General features: G+C 41.5%; 1 protein-coding gene across 1 annotated transcript in view; it reads right to left on the reverse strand.

Annotated features, from left to right (window-relative positions):
• The window catches only part of TIAM1 (TIAM Rac1 associated GEF 1), a 252,285-nt gene that overhangs the window by 20,061 nt on the left and 214,525 nt on the right, over positions 1-17,699 (reverse strand). Inside the window, exons 18-21 of the mRNA XM_084843614.1 lie at positions 5,711-5,890; positions 3,990-4,058; positions 3,566-3,691; positions 1,542-1,650 (exon numbers count right to left, since the gene is read on the reverse strand). Of these exons, the coding sequence (XP_084699740.1) occupies positions 1,542-1,650; positions 3,566-3,691; positions 3,990-4,058; positions 5,711-5,890 (484 nt within the window). The remainder of the gene's footprint in view (positions 1-1,541; positions 1,651-3,565; positions 3,692-3,989; positions 4,059-5,710; positions 5,891-17,699) is intronic.

Genomic DNA, 17,699 nt, shown 5'->3' on the forward strand with positions numbered 1-17,699 from the left:
TTTCAACATCTGGCTGAATGCATGGACATCAGAGGAAGGCCAGTGGATGTGGTCCCCTTCCACATTTTCACTTGAGTGTGTGTGTGTGTGTGTGTGTGTGTGAGAGAGAGAGAGAGAGAGAGTGTATGAGAGAGAGAGAGAGAGAGAGAGAGAGAAAGAAACAGACAGACAGACAGACAGAGAGATGAAGATCCCTCAGAATTTTGGCTATTGGGCAGTACAGAAATGTATAAATAAACATAAATAAATAAATATTAAATAAATAAATGAATTGCTTGGAGAGCCGTATCACACGAGCAGTTCTTCACCTGAAGGAGGCCCTTCCTTTTCAAGCTGACTGCGTATGTCAGGGATGGGCAGGGTGCCTGCAGGAGATCCGGGGGCCATTTTCATCCCCTGAAACCCCCCGACGGGTCACACTGGGAGGAGGAAAAAATGAACTAAAAAATCACCAGTTTGCTCCCAAGATTCAGTGGCAAACCGCTCCACAGCACTCAGTAGCACTAAAACAAACAAGTGAAAATGTTCCGTTTTAGCACTCTGTAGCTGCTATGCTAATTTTGTTCTTGTTCATCTTAAAAATTCATTTTGAGGTGCAGCGGGGACTGCATGCGGCCCGTAGGTGGAGTGTTGCTCACCCCTGGCATATGTGAATCAGGCCTTAGTCTGTGTACATCATAGAAACAGAACTGGAGTAAAAATAGTTAGTGCCTCCAGCATATAAAATAATTTTATCCTAAATTGATTTTTTCAAGGTGATGGTCCTTGGTGTTATATCCCATTTGAAAGCAAAGAAGAACTGTAGGGAAAACCTACCCATCTCCTTCTCTCCACCAATGCACTGCAAATTTCCCCCTCCTGGCATTGCAATGGAGGACAGAAGCGGCCACTGGGGTTTTAGTACACAGCCTGATCCACACCTTTTACAGGAATCATGTCAAGAGATCTACTATCTCTCAAATAATCATATAGGAAACAGAAGGATCGGGGTAGCAACCCATTGCCCTCTAAATCTGTTGGACTACAGCATGCCAATGTTCAGAGATTGTGGGAGTTGTAGTCCAAAATATGTGGAGGGCACCAGGTTGCCTACCCCTCAGTAGGGTATGAAATATTCCATCTCTGTTATCCTAGGGTTTTTTCCCCCCCTTGACATTTGCCATCTTTTAAACCCACTTTACATTCTGCATTGTTAACGTTTCACAAAAGGTGGAATGTCTGGGCCTTCCGTTGAAGTAGGAAATGTTATCCCTTTAAAATATGATTTAGCCTACAATGCACATAGAAACATGCCATGGAAAGTTTGAAGGGATCATTTAGTCCAACTACCTGCTAAATGAAGGAATCTTGCAGCTTCAGCTTCTTTGACAGATAGCTGTCCAGCTTCTGTTTAAATACCTCCAGGCAAAGGAGAGTCCACCACCTCCCCATTTGTCCCCCTGTAGCTCCATCATCCCCCTGATCTACATATGTTGCAAGGTTTTAAGTCTTGAGAAAAGCCATGATGGGGGGGGGGGGGGACATGCTTATGCAACTCTTACCTTTCACAAGTACTTTTGGAACCTTTGTGTGGCTGGCGCAGAAGGCACTGTATAGCTTGAAACGGTCAGCATAATAAAGGAAGGACCCACCCAAGGAAAACAACACTTTCTAGGAGCAAGGGAATGCAAAGCAGAATATTTTAATTGGTTTTCCTTTTGAAAGACTAGCTGAACTCAGCATTAAAAAAAGAAGTACCGAACAATAGCTTTTTCTCAGCGCCATCTGTCACATGACTAGAGCTTTTAAGACTATAACTAGAGGGGGAAAAGGGGGCTGTTGTTCAGAATGCAAGAGACATCATAACTATCCATCAATTTCTACTATTATAAAGAAAAATAAATTAAGATCACTCAATGCATGTTAGAAAGCACTTAGCTCATTTCTATTACCAAAATCTTTGTTAAGAAAATATAAGGGCCAATGGAGCTTTCCTTATTTTCCAAAGAACAATTTGACTTAATTAAATTCACATGGATATTTCTCTACATTTTGCCATCTGGTTTTTCATGGCCAATTATGCATATGTTGGCCCTGCTCATACATTTTTCTTCTCTTTGGATGCAGGTGGACCTTGTCATTTCTGGAGGAGGAATATTGCCTGAACACAGAATGCCGCCAGAGGGAAAGAAGTTTGCATAGCAACAGACCATCAGCTGTCATATTCACAGACTTGCACAGTTAGACTGGCCTTATCATTTATTTAATGCCCAGTCCAACAGAAAACCCACACCTGTGGATCATTTACCACACAATCCTGTCATCTTACTGAGGTCAGATGGAAGTTTAAAAACTGAGGAAAATAATTTGCACTTAAATTGTAAGTACAATGATTTGTAGAACAGGTACGCATTGCCCTGCAGTCACATTATTTTACTGTGTTTTATTCATTTGTTACATTTATGTCCTGCCTTTTCTCCAAGGCAGCATACATGATTCTCCTCCTCTCCATTTTATCCTCACAACAATCCCATGAGGTAGATTAGGCTGAGAGTCAGTGACTGGCCCAAAGTCATCCAGTGAGCTAGATGGCAGAGTGGGGAAGGGGGTTGGGGGGTTGGAATCAGGTCTCCCCAGTCCTAGTCCAACACTCTAACTACTATGCCACGCGTTACTACCTAATGCAGTGCTTAAGTCATTTTTCAATGTTTCTGATCATGTTTCTTAGCCATTTGTTCTTACTACTTTTTTTTAGTTTGCCTTTCTTCCTTTAGATGATATGTAATTTCTGGTAACAGAAGTGAGAGGGATAACAAGCAAGTAGCTTACTTTCACTGAGCAAATCAAGTTCAATTTACAGTTCAGAAGTATTTACCCAATTATTGTCTAAGAAGTGATACATGAGTCTTGCCTGAGCTAGGGTCTAAGCAAATGTTATTTCTGCTGTTAGTTCTTCCTCAACAAAAATCCAAGTATGAAACTGGACATACAATATCTTGTATGATTTTACATATACTGCAATTACCTACTGTTTAATTATAGCAGCACAGAAGAGTTTTTAGAATTTGATACTTTGTCTAAAAACCTGCTAGGCAAATAGGTTGCAAGAGCAAACAGATGTGATGGTTTTCAAACAGGTGTGAAAAGAGTTGTTCAGATGATTACTCTGGACTGGTAGTACCATTGAGACCAGGGATGTCGAACCCCTTTCAGCCCAAGGGTTTAATTCAATTTCAGAGAAGCTCTCAGGGTCTATTCCAGTGGTGGGCAGGGCCAAAGGAAAAGGAGCAGGGCCAAAAGATGAAAAACCCCTCAGCATATTTTAGCATAAAGCACTTAGTGCCAGTAACTAAACTTTAGAAGAGGCATTTCAGCCATTTAGAATGGGAAAAAAACTGCACAAAAGTTGGGGAACAACCAAATAATCAGGGCTGGGGATACGGGAAGGGGCAATCTGGGGAATCCCAGAGGGCTGGATTGGAACCAAAGGTGGGCAGGACTTGGCCCATGGGCCGGAGGTTCGATACCCTTGATTTAAACTTTAGTAAAATGATTAGAAATCTGCAGTAAAAACATAAAGGCTTACTTTAAACTGGTCAACTTTTTCAAGTTTTTCCAGATCTGGAACCAACCTCACCCCATCTTCAAGGGTTTTCAGGAATTCTACTTGAAATGCCACCATTTCAGTCAAATTTCCAAAAAGAACATCAAGCTGGTAAGAGAGAACATTTTAAAACTTGGTTGAAAACTCTTCCTCCCACCTAACGTATTTGACAAAATGTTATCCCTAAATTTTCACTCCTAAATGTCAGCCATTTTATATTATTCCAAAATTTGAATGCTACCAAGCAGCCCATAAAGGTTTTCCCCCAGAAGTCCCTAGTAATATCAGTCACTAGCTTCTTTCTGGTGAAGAAAGGTTTGAAGATTGAATGGTTAGAATCTACAGCATCTTTTTTTATTTCAGTCAACAAACTTTCCTGAATAATATCTTCACAAAGGTACTATACCTCTTCCTGAGTGAGAAAAGTTTCCTTCTGTAGAGGTTCCAGGTATCTCTCCATTAGACAATTTAAGTCCTGGAAGTGAAAGAATATAACTTTAGCTGAAATTTCTACAAGGTTTCTAGCAACTACAAGTTTAAAACATCTTCACAGTGACCTGGTTTGCATGGCACAACAGCCCATGGATTAAACAACCCCTGTGCTGCTAGGGACAAGTGGGAGAGTGTGAGTGCGCTGCCTCACACGCCCGTCACGTCTACTTTTACTTAACCTACAATCAGCCCATTCATAGGCTGTTGAATGTGACGTGCAAACCTAGAGTGCTGGATTTTTTAGGGGCTAAACAACCAAGCAGTTATCCCTGCAACAAACCATGAGTTAAACGCTGTGTTATTTAGCCCCTAAACAAGCCAGAGCTCCTGGTTTGCATGTAACACTCAACATCCTATGAATGGAGCAATTGTAGGTGGCTGAGTAAAAGCTGAAGTGGCTGATATGCTGCAGGCACCGCGCCCGCTCTCTCCTGCTTGTGTATGACAGCCCATGGGTTGTTTTTAAACTCATGGGCTGTCGTTTTCTGCGAACTAGCTCATTATCTTTAATTACTAGATATCAGCTATTAACAAAGATATTGCAAATGTGCTGCTTTTGGAACTTCCTTGAGGTATCTGTTGGCTATTATATGTAAACCAAATTTTGAGCTAGATTAAGTACTGGTCTGACTCACATGGCAGTTCATCTTATGTTTATCTTTACTGAAACAACATGAATGTATTTCCATTGATATGCACAAAGAGCACTTCACAGAGCAGGGTACATCTTCATTTCCCCTACTGCACCCAGGTCCCAGTTCAATGACACCTGAGACAACATCCAAGCTGTATATAATATGGCTGATGCCTACCTCAAAGCATGCTGTGCAACCAGTGGTGAATAGGAAAACACTGCTATTCTGAACATGGATTGAAAGTTCTCAGGTGACTGTTTCAAACTTAGAATCCAATGCTTTACCACAGAATAATGACATACAACACATTTTGGTTGAATAGAGAAGGTGATATCATGCAAATACAAACATTAAATTGAAACAATACCACTGGGGTTATTATTTCATGTCATAATAAGCGTGTCTCCATTTCCCAAAGCTGAGATATCACAAGAGTTTCAAGAGCTGTGATCAGGAAGTCCCCACCAAATCTCAACAGTAAATGCAATGAATGGTTTAGCCAAGCCTCAGCCTTCATATACTATAACGGTAGCAGTCATGAACCTCAAGTGCTCACCACCACTTCCACCAGCCCCTTTCCCTGCCATCCCACAAACCTTACCTCAGGCAGGAGAAGAGGGAGGTGGCAGCCACAGACACTCAGAGCATCCATACTGAAATGGGGAAAGGAACTGAGACTACCATGTTATGTCAATTTCTCACTAGGGATGCTGGGATGTGTAGGGATGTGTACCTTTTCCATGAAAGTATGAACAATCCGAGTGTACACCGCCTCCCCCTTCTCCTGCCCTGGGTAAGCTTTGTCGGCCATGGGATAGTCAGGAGAAGGGGATGGCAACAGAGGTGGGTACTGCCCATGAGCAAATCATGCATGTTCAAGTGGAGTAGGCAAAAAGGATCAAGTCCCTTTGAGGGTAAAACACAGGAATGCTCATGCATCCTTACACCACAATGCCTTTCAAATATGACTATTAAGCATTTCCCTAAGGCAGCTGTTTACCTTAACATATGTGCGTTCTGTTTCAAGGAGTTCACAAATAACCTTGCGCAGTTTATCAGCATCAGTTAGCTGTCTTGTAGTGGCGTGCTGAGGCCCAATAAATTCCTGAGGGCTCACAGTAGAATCAGATGGATTCATGTCATGAAGACTGCGACAAAAAGCAGCAACCTGTTCTGTACTCTTTAAAACAAAACAACAATATATAACTGATTATTATTTCCAGAACAAATACCATCATCATTATAGCCCCATCGAACCATCCAAATTAAGCTGTGATCAATGTTTTCCCTGTTAAAAGAAAATTCAGATTACGGTGATCTTCTAAAGCAAAATGTGACATATTACATCAACGCCTGAAGAATGCAAATGAACAATTGGTTCTGGATTATACAAATGAAAAACGATTGATTTCTAAACGAACGGTGAAATACAGTGCTTAAGTTCAGTAACTTACACTAAAAGCCCAAACCTCAGAGTTGCTTTAGGCGTGGTGGGCTATCAACGGCCGCATCAGCATAACTTCACAACGCCACACTTGAGACCACCTCCACCAGCTCGGTCAGGGAGGCTGCTGGGTAGCAGAGTGGGCAGTACACCAGCAGCATCTCCAATCTGTCTCTATGGCACAACGCCAGGTGCAGTCCCTCAAGGCCTGCTCCAATGTGGAATGGTTTCTTGGTGATAGAGGTTCTATGAACCATGGTGACTCCCCCTCTCCCCCCTGAACCTCCAACCTAGGTTGGTGCTGTACTGAGTACCCAGGTGGGCAGAGCTGAGTCACGTCAACCCCACCCAGGTCTCAGTAATACACACCAGATTGGCCTTCTCATCCACAATTAGGCCGTGGATGAGTGTCATCTTATTGCAGACCGACCTGGCGTTAAATAGCAGCACCACAAGACAGAAGGGCACAGTGGATGAGTTCTCAGGTATATGAGAGCCAGAGGAGGGGGGCAGAAGGGGAATAGTGTATAAACATCTGTGACCCATTCTACTCCGATGTCCCAAACCCCTCCTACTACCATATCTCCTTCTGCCCCAAATCACTGGGATCATAACCTTTCAGACAGAAAAGGTATAGAATTCACAACTTTTAAAAGTTTTAAAAGTTCATCTTCAAATTTTACTTGGATTATACTTATTTTACCAAGCATATGCATAAGGTTGTAGAAATCTGTTTTCACGTGCAGATTACGTGATATAGAGCAATACTCAGAACGCATGTGTTCCTTTCCATCCCCATTCAGATAATAAAACTGTCTGTGGAATTCAGGCTTTGGTGAAAGCAAGTTTTCTAGTGCAGGTTCTCTTCCTCAGCAGTGCCAGTAATGCAGTCAGAAACAGAGATATTTAAAGACCATAACTGCTGGAACCAGGGGGGAAACCCTGATGATCATACAGTGTCTGCTCAGACATACTTCCAAATAACTTCTGTGTTGTAGAATGTATTACCACTGGCCATAGTCTTTCCCCTCTTCCTCAGAAATACCAAAAAGGCAAATGAAGGAGATGTGTGGGTACACAAAGCCTGCCTGTTTAAAATAAAAGACATGTTATGTGTCTTCTCTGTCTCCTGGGAACCATCTTGTGTCTTGCAATTGTAGCAAATTCCTAGGGGTAATTGGTATCACCAGCCTAGAAATTTGAGCCAGCTCTCTTACTGTGACACCTGAATAACATTTCTGCACTGTAGGTATAACCTCATGTGAAGTTTGTGAAGTTATGCTGATGCAGCAACTGCTAAAACTCCCTCCTAAGCAACTCTCAGGATTGGGCTTTTAGTGTAATTGACTGAACTTGTGTGCTGTCAGGAGCTGCCCCTTTTCAGCATGAAGCTCCTTTGCTGAGGGAACTGCACTGGCTGCCTATTCACTACCAGCTCAGGTTTAAGGTTTTAGTACTCATGTACAAAGCCCTATCACGGATCACTGCCTTGTTGTGGCGAAGGGGCTTGTGTAACTCAGTGAAGCCATAAGCTATGCCGTGCAGGGCCACCCAAGATGGACAGGTCATGGCAGAGAGTTCTGACAAAATGTGGTCCACTGGAGAAGGAAATGGCAACCCACTCCAGTATTCTTGCCAAGAAAACCCCATGGAACATATCACAAGGCTAAAAGAGATGACGCCGGAAGATGAGCCCCTCAGGTCGGAAGGTGTCCAATATACTACTGGGGAAGAGCAGAGGGAATTTCCAAGTAGCGTCAGAAAGAGTGAAGCGGCTGGGCCAAAGCCGAAAGGACACTCAGCTGTGGATATATCTGGTGGTGAAAAGAAAGTCCGATGCTGTAAAGAACAATATTGTTTAGGAACCTGGAATGTCAGATCAATGAATCAAGGTAAGCTGGAGGTGGTCAAACATGAGATGGCAAGACTGAACATCGACATCTTGGGAATCAGCGAACTAAAATGGACAAGCATGGGCGAATTTAATTCAGGTGACCATCATATCTACTACTGTGGCAAGAATCTCTTAGAAGAAATGGAGTAGCACTCATAGTCAATAAAAGGGTGGGAAAAGCAGTACTGGGGTACAATCTCAAAAACGATAGAATGACCTCAGTACTAATCCAAGACAAACCATTCAGCATCACAGTAATTCAAGTCTATGCCCCAACCACTGAGGCCAAAGAAGCTGAGGTTGATTGGTTCTATGAAGACCTACAACACCTTCTAGAACTAACACCAAAAAAAGATGTCCTCTTCATCATAGGGGATTGGAATGCTAAAGTCGGAAGTCAAGAAATCACCGGGATAACAGGCAAGCATGGCCTTGGTGTACAAAATGAAGCAGGACAAAGGCTAATAGAGTTTTGCCAAGAGAACACGCTGATCATAGCGAACACGCTTTTCCAACAGCACAACAGGCGACTCTATACATGGACATCACCAGATGGTCAATATTGAAATCAGATTGATTATGTCCTTTGCAGCCAAAGATGGAGAAGCTCTATACAGTCAGTAAAAACAAGACCTGGAGCTGACTGTGGCTCAGATCATGAGCTTCTTGTTGCAAAATTTCGGCTTAAATTGAAGAACGTAGGGAAAACCACTAAACCATTCAGGTATGACCTAAATCATATCCCTTATGAATATACAGTGGAGGTGAGGAATAGATTTCAGGGATTAGACCTGATAGACAGAGTGCCTGAGGAACTATGGACGGAAGTCCGTCATTGTTCAGGAGGCAGCAACTAAATCCATCCCAAAGAAAAAGAAATGCAAGAAAGCCAAGTGGCTGTCTGATGAGGCTTTACAAGTAGCTGAGGAAAGAAGCGAAGCAAAAAGCAAGGAAGAAAGGGAAAGATATATCCAAGTGAATGCAGCGTTCCAGAGAATAGCAAGGAGAGACAAGAAGGCCTTCTCAAATGAACAGTGCAAAGAAATCGAGGAAAACAATAGAATGGGAAAGACTAGAGATCTTTTCAAGAAAATCGGAGATCTCAAGGGAATGTTTTGTGCAAAGATGGGCATGATAAAGGACAAAGAAGGCAGGGACCTAACAGAAGCAGATGAGATTAAGAAGAGGTGGAAAGAATACACAGGAAAGATCTTAATGTCCAAGATAGCCATGATAGTGCGGTCACTGAACCTGAGCCGGACATCCTAAAGAGTGAAGACAAGTGGGCCTTAGGAAGCATTACTAACAACAAAGCTAGCGGAGATGACAGTCTTCCAGCTGAGCTATTTAAAATCCTAAAAGATGATGCTGTTAAAGTGCTGCACTCAATATGTCAACAAATTTGGAACACTCAACAGTGGCCACAAGACTGGAAAAGGTCAGTTTACATTCCAATTCCAAAGATGGGCAACGCCAAAGAGAGTTCAGACTACCGTACAATCGTGCTCATTTCACATGCCAGCAAGGTGATGCTCAAAATCCTACAAGCTAGGCTTCAGCAGTATGTCAACCGAGAACTACCAGAAGCACAAGCTGGGTTTTGAAGAGGCAGAGGAACTAGAGATCAAATCACCAACATTCGCTGGATCATGGAGAAAGCAAGAGAATTCCAGAAAAACGTCTATTTCTGCTTCATTGACTACACTAAAGCCTTTGATTGTGTGGATCACAACAAACTCTGGCAAATTCTTATTAAAGAGATGGGAGTACCAGAGTACCTTACCTGTCTCCTGAGAAACCTGTATGAGGGTCAAGAAGCAACAGTAAGAACCGGACATGGAACAACCAACTATTTCAAAATTGGGAAAGGAGTACGACAAGGCTGTATACTGTCGCCCTGCTTATTTAACTTATATGCAGAGTACATCATCAGAAATGCCGGGTTGGATGAATCACAGGTCGGAATTAAGATTGCCGGGAGAATTATCAACAACCTCAGATACGCAGACGATACCACCCTAATGGCAGAAAGCGAAGAGGATCTCAAGAGCCTCTTGTTGAGGGTGAAAGTGGAGAGTGCAAAAGCTGGTTTGAAACTCAACATTAAAAAAACAAAGATCATGGCATCTGGCCCCATCACTTCCTGGCATATCGAAGGGGAAGAAATGGAAGTAGTGACAGATTTTATTTTCTTGGGCTCCAAGATCACTGCAGACGGTGACTGCAGCTATGAAATTAAAACTTGCTCCTTGGGAGGAAAGTTATGGCAAATCTAGACAGCATAGTAAGAAGCAGAGACATCACCTTGCTGACAAAGGTTTGTATAATCAAAGCTATGGTTTTCCCAGTAGTAACATATGGCTGTGAGAGCTGGACTATAAGGAAGGCTGAGTGCTGAAGAACTGATGCTTTCGAACTGTGGTGCTGGAGAAGACTCTTACGAGTCCCCTGGACTGCAAGGAGGTCAAATCAGTCCATCCTTAAGGAAATCAACCCTGACTGCTCATTGGAAGGACAGATCCTGAAGCTGAAGCTCAAATATTTTGGCCACCTAATGCGAAGAGAAAACTCACTGGAAAAGCCCCTGGTGCTGGGAAAGATTGAAGGCAAAGGGAGAAGGGGACGGCAGAGGATGAGATGGCTGGATAGCATCACCGATGCAATGAATATGAATTTGAGCACACTCCGGGAAAGAGCGCAGGACAGGAAGGCCTGGTGTGCTATGGTCCATGGGGTCACGAAGACTCGGACACGACTTAACGACTGAACAACAACAACCACAAAGCCCTAAACAACTTGGGACCAGGATACTTGAGAGAGCGCCTTCTCCCATACCAACATGCCCAGTCACTGAGGTCATTGGAGGGCACGCTCCTGGTGGTTCCACACAGATCTATGGCATGACTGGAGTCCACCAGGAGAAGAGCCTTCATTGTGGCAGCCCCCTTTCTTTGGAGCTCCCTGCCCCTGGAGGACAGGCAGGCACCAACACTGTGTTGTTTCCAGTGCCTCCTGAAAGCAGCACTGTTCAAGGAGGCATTCTTTAAGTTACCAGCCACAGTTTCTATTGGCATTCTGTTTTTAAAAAGGCATAATTTTAATATGGTGTTTTAATCCTTTTATTCTTTTACCCATAAGGCTTTTGGTAGGGATAGGCATGCATACTTGAAAACAGAGATTTGAGTACAGACCCATTTTAGAGGTTCCCTCCTTCAAAACTTATCCTATGACTTTTTGCAGGATTCAGTTTGTGATACCAGAAAGCTAATATTGTTTTCTTGACCCATTGTATGTTCTAAACCTTGTTAAAATAATTATTTTGTAACAGATGGGCATGTATAATACTATTTCAGACTATTAAAAATCTGTTAAAATCATAGGTGATAAAAACTGTTATAATCTAGATTATAGTCCGTCACAAAAAAGAAGGAACAATCTAGCTGTACTACGTATCTTTACTACGTATCTTTACACTGGAAAAAGTTTTAGATAGTATGGCAATCAATACAACTTGGGGTTCAACATTATTAAGAATGTGGAGGCCTGTCAGAAGGTTTATAATCCACCAGGGATGATCAGGACATGCCAATTGTGTGATCCAGCATTGCCATGTGGGACCAGCACACAAGTTACCACAGCTTGTGCTGTGGTAAGAAAAGGACCACCATGACTGTGCAAACTGCAGTGGTCACACATAAAGGCCCCACATGGGGGGACGGGGACTTCTACACAGAAAAACAAACGCACAAACATAGGTCTTAAAGAGATCTACAATCATGGATATGTTTATGCATATAACCTGAAAAATACCAGTTCATTTTCAAAGTTGTTACACCACCTTTTCTATCTTCAGAAAAACTGCCTGCTATTAAATTCAGAATCCTTTAACACATTTCACCTTTTACAAAGCAGAGTAAAATTTCTGAACTCCCAGAACGTTAAAAATTAGTAACATCTGTTTTATTTGATCTTTTATCTATCTGTACTTTGTATGCTCATTGTAACCTTTAGTTGAAACAATAAAAGCTTTTACACACACACACACACACACACACACTTCAAGATTTCCAAAATACAGTTGAAAGACTTGGAAGCTGCTATAGCGTGAGTGTTCAGAGACGAGGGTCTATTTCATCTAAGTCCTCCTTAATCATGTTTATTACTAATTATTTGACAGCAAAATAACCTAGCATACATGCATTTTATTGAAAAATACATCTATTAAAGAACAGCATTCATTAATTTAAAGAGAAGTAATAACTGCTTGAGATGGTACTATCAAAATCTTCATTCACTTTGGTAGCCATGGTCAGCATTTTTATTAAAGCTGATTTTGAGTAGCAACTTGCAGAACTGGGTGCACCAGTGGACTAATAAAAACCACATCAGAAATGCCTCTTTCCTTTTTTTTTTTTTTTTAAAATAATGTGCTCTCCAATAAAAATGTGCTCTCCAAAAAGACACTACCTCATCCAACTGTACAACAGCTCAATGAAAAATCTCACTAATTATTTAATGTTCTTTCAGCCAGATAAACAAACTTCAGCCAAGTCTTACTCTGGTGACCCAGAATATTGCATATTTAAAGCAACCACTGGAAAGCATTCCATTTTCTTTGACAGCATCAGCCAATTATTGCTTTCCAGTGCACTATAACACCGTCTCATTATTTTCTATATAGTAGATCTCACCAAATGAAACGTATGCCGAAGAAATCAGTGCCTTCGTTTCTGGGTTTATGTTTAACTCTTGGAAGAACTGACATCATCAAAATGATGTTACCCTGTTAATTCCATTATTCACCATTTTCAGCAACCAAAAAATAAACCAAAAACCAAAAAACAGAAATACAGATTTCTTGACCTACTTAATTAAACAAAAAATCTCATTCCAAATCATAGTATTCCATGCTGCTAGAAATCTTCCTGCATGTAAATGGAAAAGGACAGCTACCGTATTTCTCTTGTATTCCTCTTTAGACTTCACATGCTCAACAGAAACAACAAGAATGAAATTCTCAGATTTAAGCTGCGGTCAGTTCTTAATTCTTCTTTTCAAAGAGCTTTTGAAAAACAACCCAAGCAAGGACAGCTTAAACTTGAAAGGAAGAAGCAAAATCCCTGGTGGAAAATGAATGTCTATTGCCTTTGGCTTGGGAGAGCTGATTGGCTACAACTTGTACTGCATGAGAATATTAAAATGTGAAGAAATAAAGCAGCTTACCAATTAGAAACCTTTGAAAGCCTTTAGAAAACACTGGCTAAGACACCATTCCTTTTAAAACAACATCATACATGTATGTGGTGAGACAATGCAAGGTCATACATCTTAATGTGCTTTGACTACTGCTAAAAATTAGGAAAATGGATGTTCAAAATATTTTAATCACGGAAATGTCTGTACAAAAATCATTACTCTGTGCTACCACCAAAAGCTGATTAGCTTCAATTTCAAGAGACAGGTACCTTAGACCAGAGAAAACATATGTCCAAACAAATGTTCTGCTTGGAATTCCCCCACACCAAAAAATAAGGACATCTGTTATCAAAATGCTTCTTACCTGTTCCTGGTTGTACCTAACACAACCAGGGCAGTCAAAAACAGGGCAAAGGATGCATTTTACAAAAAACATCCCTAACCCTCCCCAGCCCCAGGCCCCACTATTGGCAACTGAAGGGTGAAGAATGGGGCAAAACTGCTTGCTCATTCAGGGTGTAGGCCATGTTTCATGCCATCGCTCTGACTTAGCTTTCTGACATCATCATGTAGTGAAACCTGATTGAATAGGCTTCTTGACAATCTCATGTAGCCAACCTGATTTAGCCAAAAGATAAATGGGGTCACAAAGCCAAATCAGAGTGTATAAAATGGTTCCTGCCCCTCTCTCATTTGGCTTCATGATGTCATGTCTGGGTTCCTGATTACGTGGTGGCTTCTACTCATGTTCAAGCGAAGGTGAAGAGAAGCCCCCTTCAGACCTTCCCTCTCAACACAGGAGGGACAGAGATGGGGATGTTGGGAGTTAGGCTTGCGTGTGTGCCCATGTCCCCTCCCCACCTGCACAGGTCTTATGTGATCCCTGACTGGTTCATATTGCCTTAGGAAGAAGTTCTTGTCTGCCTTTTTTCAGGGCTGCTGAACCTGCAGACTGGGTATGCAAGGAAGACTTTACGAAACTTTTCACCCTCCTGAAACTTTCCTTTCAACCCTCACCCTAAATACTTTCATCAGCAATAATTCAACTTCTGCCTGCATGTGTGTGTAAACAAAGAGCCTGCCTGCCTCTCTCTCTCAATTAATCAATGGGCTATTTTAATAAATAAACGAACAAACAAACAGTGCAATCTAGTATAATGGTTCCTCCCACCCCCTACTCTCCCAGGGTCCCTGTCAGTGAAAGCCAGACCACTGAGAGTCAGAAGTGAAAGATGAGTTTTGTCTCCATTAAAATTCTGTCTGAGTGTTTCAGTTTATTTGGGAGAAAGTAAAGGGATGCCCTTGGAAACAAGGACTAAGCCCAATCCCTCTTTCTGAGGGCCCAAACCAATGATACGGGCTCGACGCAACACTTCTTTCTGGCTGTGCCTGGGATGAGGTTGACTTTTTGCCAGTTCTCAGCTGTATCCTATTCTGCAGCTCATTAATTTTGTCCAACAGAACTCAATGGGCACTATTAAGACACACATCTTATCTGTATAGTAATAGGGCTGGGTCATGTTTCTTGGTGTGATGCTAGAGGATGCTGGAATCCTTGAATCTGCTCTTTCTTTGGACTTGAGTACCTCTGGATCTACCCTGTATAGGTTTCTGGGTCACTGTGTGGGGCTGATGTCATAATACTTACAGTTACTCCTATCTTCTGCTGCACAACAGCAATGAAACGAAGGAGCCAGCATAAAGAGCCTACCAGGCGTCCAGTGTAACAGCAGCAGGTACCATCTGCTGTACTGCTTTCATGGTCTTGGTAAGCCAAAGGGGGGCAATCTCCAGTCTATGGACCTAACGTGACCCATGGCTGTGCCAATTTGCCCCCTGCCCTCCCCAAGCCACACCAGATCAGCTCTGGTACAACACAGCTTCCCACACTGGTTGCTGTGTGGGGTAGGGAAGAAGAGCCACATTCCCCCTAGTATGAGATTTCCTAGCATCAGATTTAAGAGGCAGAGTCAGTTCTTAATTCTCTTCTTCAAGGAAAATTAAGTTGAATACCAGTTCAACATTATGCCAATAAAACAGAGTACCACGTAACTCCTTAATCCAATTTTAAGACAAATAGTCTTGCCTTGCATAGGATACCACTGTAGTTGCTGTGCCTCAGTATATATGGAAGCTACATATATGAGCTGCCCAAGATGAATTAAACCCCCCACCCTGATTCCAATGGGCATTCAACAATTTATTAAACAAGGTTATGTTCCCAACACATTTTGATCGCCAGGTCTTTTTAAAAAAATGGGGGAAATCCCCCTGCAGAATACAGCCTTAAAAAACCCCAACCTCACACATCTTATACAATGCTGAGTACGTCTCTTCGTTTAGTACATCACAGGGCATTAGTTAATAAACCGCTGGAATCGGGTATTTTTTCTTCTAGGAGTGTTGCCTTCTTATTTTAGATGACCATGGCCAAGTTTAAAAAAAACACTGTACAGGTAATTTCTCCCTTACATAAGTTTTACATTTGATGAATATAGGATGTGAAGGCCCAGAAAGAAATCAGAAAAATTCAGGAAAAAAGGGGTTTTCCCTGTTTTTTTCTGAGGACCATTTTTGGTGTTGTCCCCCCCCCTCCATTGGAAAAACCGAACAGCTTTGGATAATGAAATCTGCCAAAGAATTTAAGACAAGGGGGTTATATATTGTTATATATTGTTACCCAGCCTTTGTTGTTGTTTATTTGGTCAGTCGCTTCAGCCTTTACTCCCCCCAAAATGATTTCTAAAACCTATGTAATAAGAAAACATTTATAGAAAGACTAGAAATATAAAATGTCTGGAAATAATGAAATCATGGGGAAAAGTCCTCTCTATAAGATTCCCAGCATAGTTATTTCTTCAATTCCTTATTACAATGATTGCTCTAAAGTATCTTCTAGGGATGCTTCAGTCATACTCAGTTTCTCAACATGTGAGTAGAGTCACCATATCATAATAACAGAAGAAAATGTGCATTCTTTAGGTTTGGGTTTTGTTTTACAGAGCCCTGTGTTTCTGGGCTTCTTCTGCTTACATGCTGTAGCAGTCAATTAATGTAGTTCTAATCTAAAACCCACATGTGGGGGGAAAAAAACACTGTAGATTATCCTGCCACTGTCACTAGATGCGATAGAGCAACACATGGGTTATCCCACCTATGTTCTTTTTCAAAAAAATTAACTTTGAGGCTTGGGTCTATAGAACTCACTGCCACTGTTTTTAATAAAGTTCTCAATTTGACCTCACCACTACGGAATGCTGTGTCAGCTATAAAACACCTTTTAACTGTTCCCAGTAGAATAAACCCTCTCTACATAAAAGAAACTCAGTAGCCTGATTCCTATGGCATAGGCATGGGATTGCCACTACCGCAACAAGCAACATTTCAAAATGAACAAAAAATAAGATGTTCACTAACGAAAAGTATTACAAACGTGAATAATATGTCACTCTTCAAATAATAGGTTGAAATTGCTTAAAGGTTCTTAAATTAAATATGGTTGCCTACCATTCCTAAGCTGAGTCTTTCCCAACTAAATAAAATCTCAAGAGCTTGTCCTTCAAATCAGATCAGATTTCCCTAACTTCCACCCCACAAAGAGGAAAAGGTTTAGAAATTTCCTTAAACATCCTTATAAACAGGAACAGATGCTATACACCAGTCTTCCTCTGCTTCCAGCTCTTCCTGCTTCCTCTGCCTTCTAGGATGATTCAGATGTTTCAGGGACTACTTACTGAAGAACCTAAACCATATGTTATGTATATCTTGGTTTGCTCATAAAATTATGATGTTTGGAGTAAGTATAGTTTATTCAGACAATAATTACAAATTTACTGAGTTTACTTTTGTTTTTTTAATATAATAATAATTTTATGAGGAAACCAAGTTATACATAATATAACTTTGGGAACATAAAGGCTGCTTTATGTTCCTAAAGCAGCGTTCCCCAACCTGGTGCCATCCAGATGTTTTGGACTACAATGCCCAGCATTCGAGCATGCTGCCTAAGAGTGATGGGAGATGAAGTCCCAAATATCTGGAAAGTACCAAGTTGGAGAAATGTGTCCTAAAGCAACAAGTTACTTTTGATCAGTAAAGAGTGCTAAAAAAAGTATTGCTTATTATTCCATTTTCCCCCAACATTTCCATTTCCCTCTTTTTAAAAAAAATGAGGAAAAAACGGGGGTTTCTCCCCCATGGCTTCAAAATTTCCAGAAATTTTACATCTCTAGATGAATGCCACTGTAATTATAGTCAATCAAAGTCAGGCAAATTGATCTAAGCTGGGTTTTACAAATGAAAATAGGAGATTTCATATAACTGACCCAGACACTGATTTGGAAAATAGCTCCATGGCAGACTTGTAATAACCACTGACCCAGTTGCCTGTTGTGAGTGAGAATCTTCCTAGGTGACTTGGCAGGGAAGGTTTGCAATATTCATTCTTTTTCTTTC

Source organism: Heloderma suspectum, chromosome 3 (genome assembly GCF_057233095.1).
Source record: "Heloderma suspectum isolate Gila_16-S chromosome 3, 16-S_ref, whole genome shotgun sequence".
NCBI lineage: Eukaryota > Metazoa > Chordata > Lepidosauria > Squamata > Helodermatidae > Heloderma > Heloderma suspectum.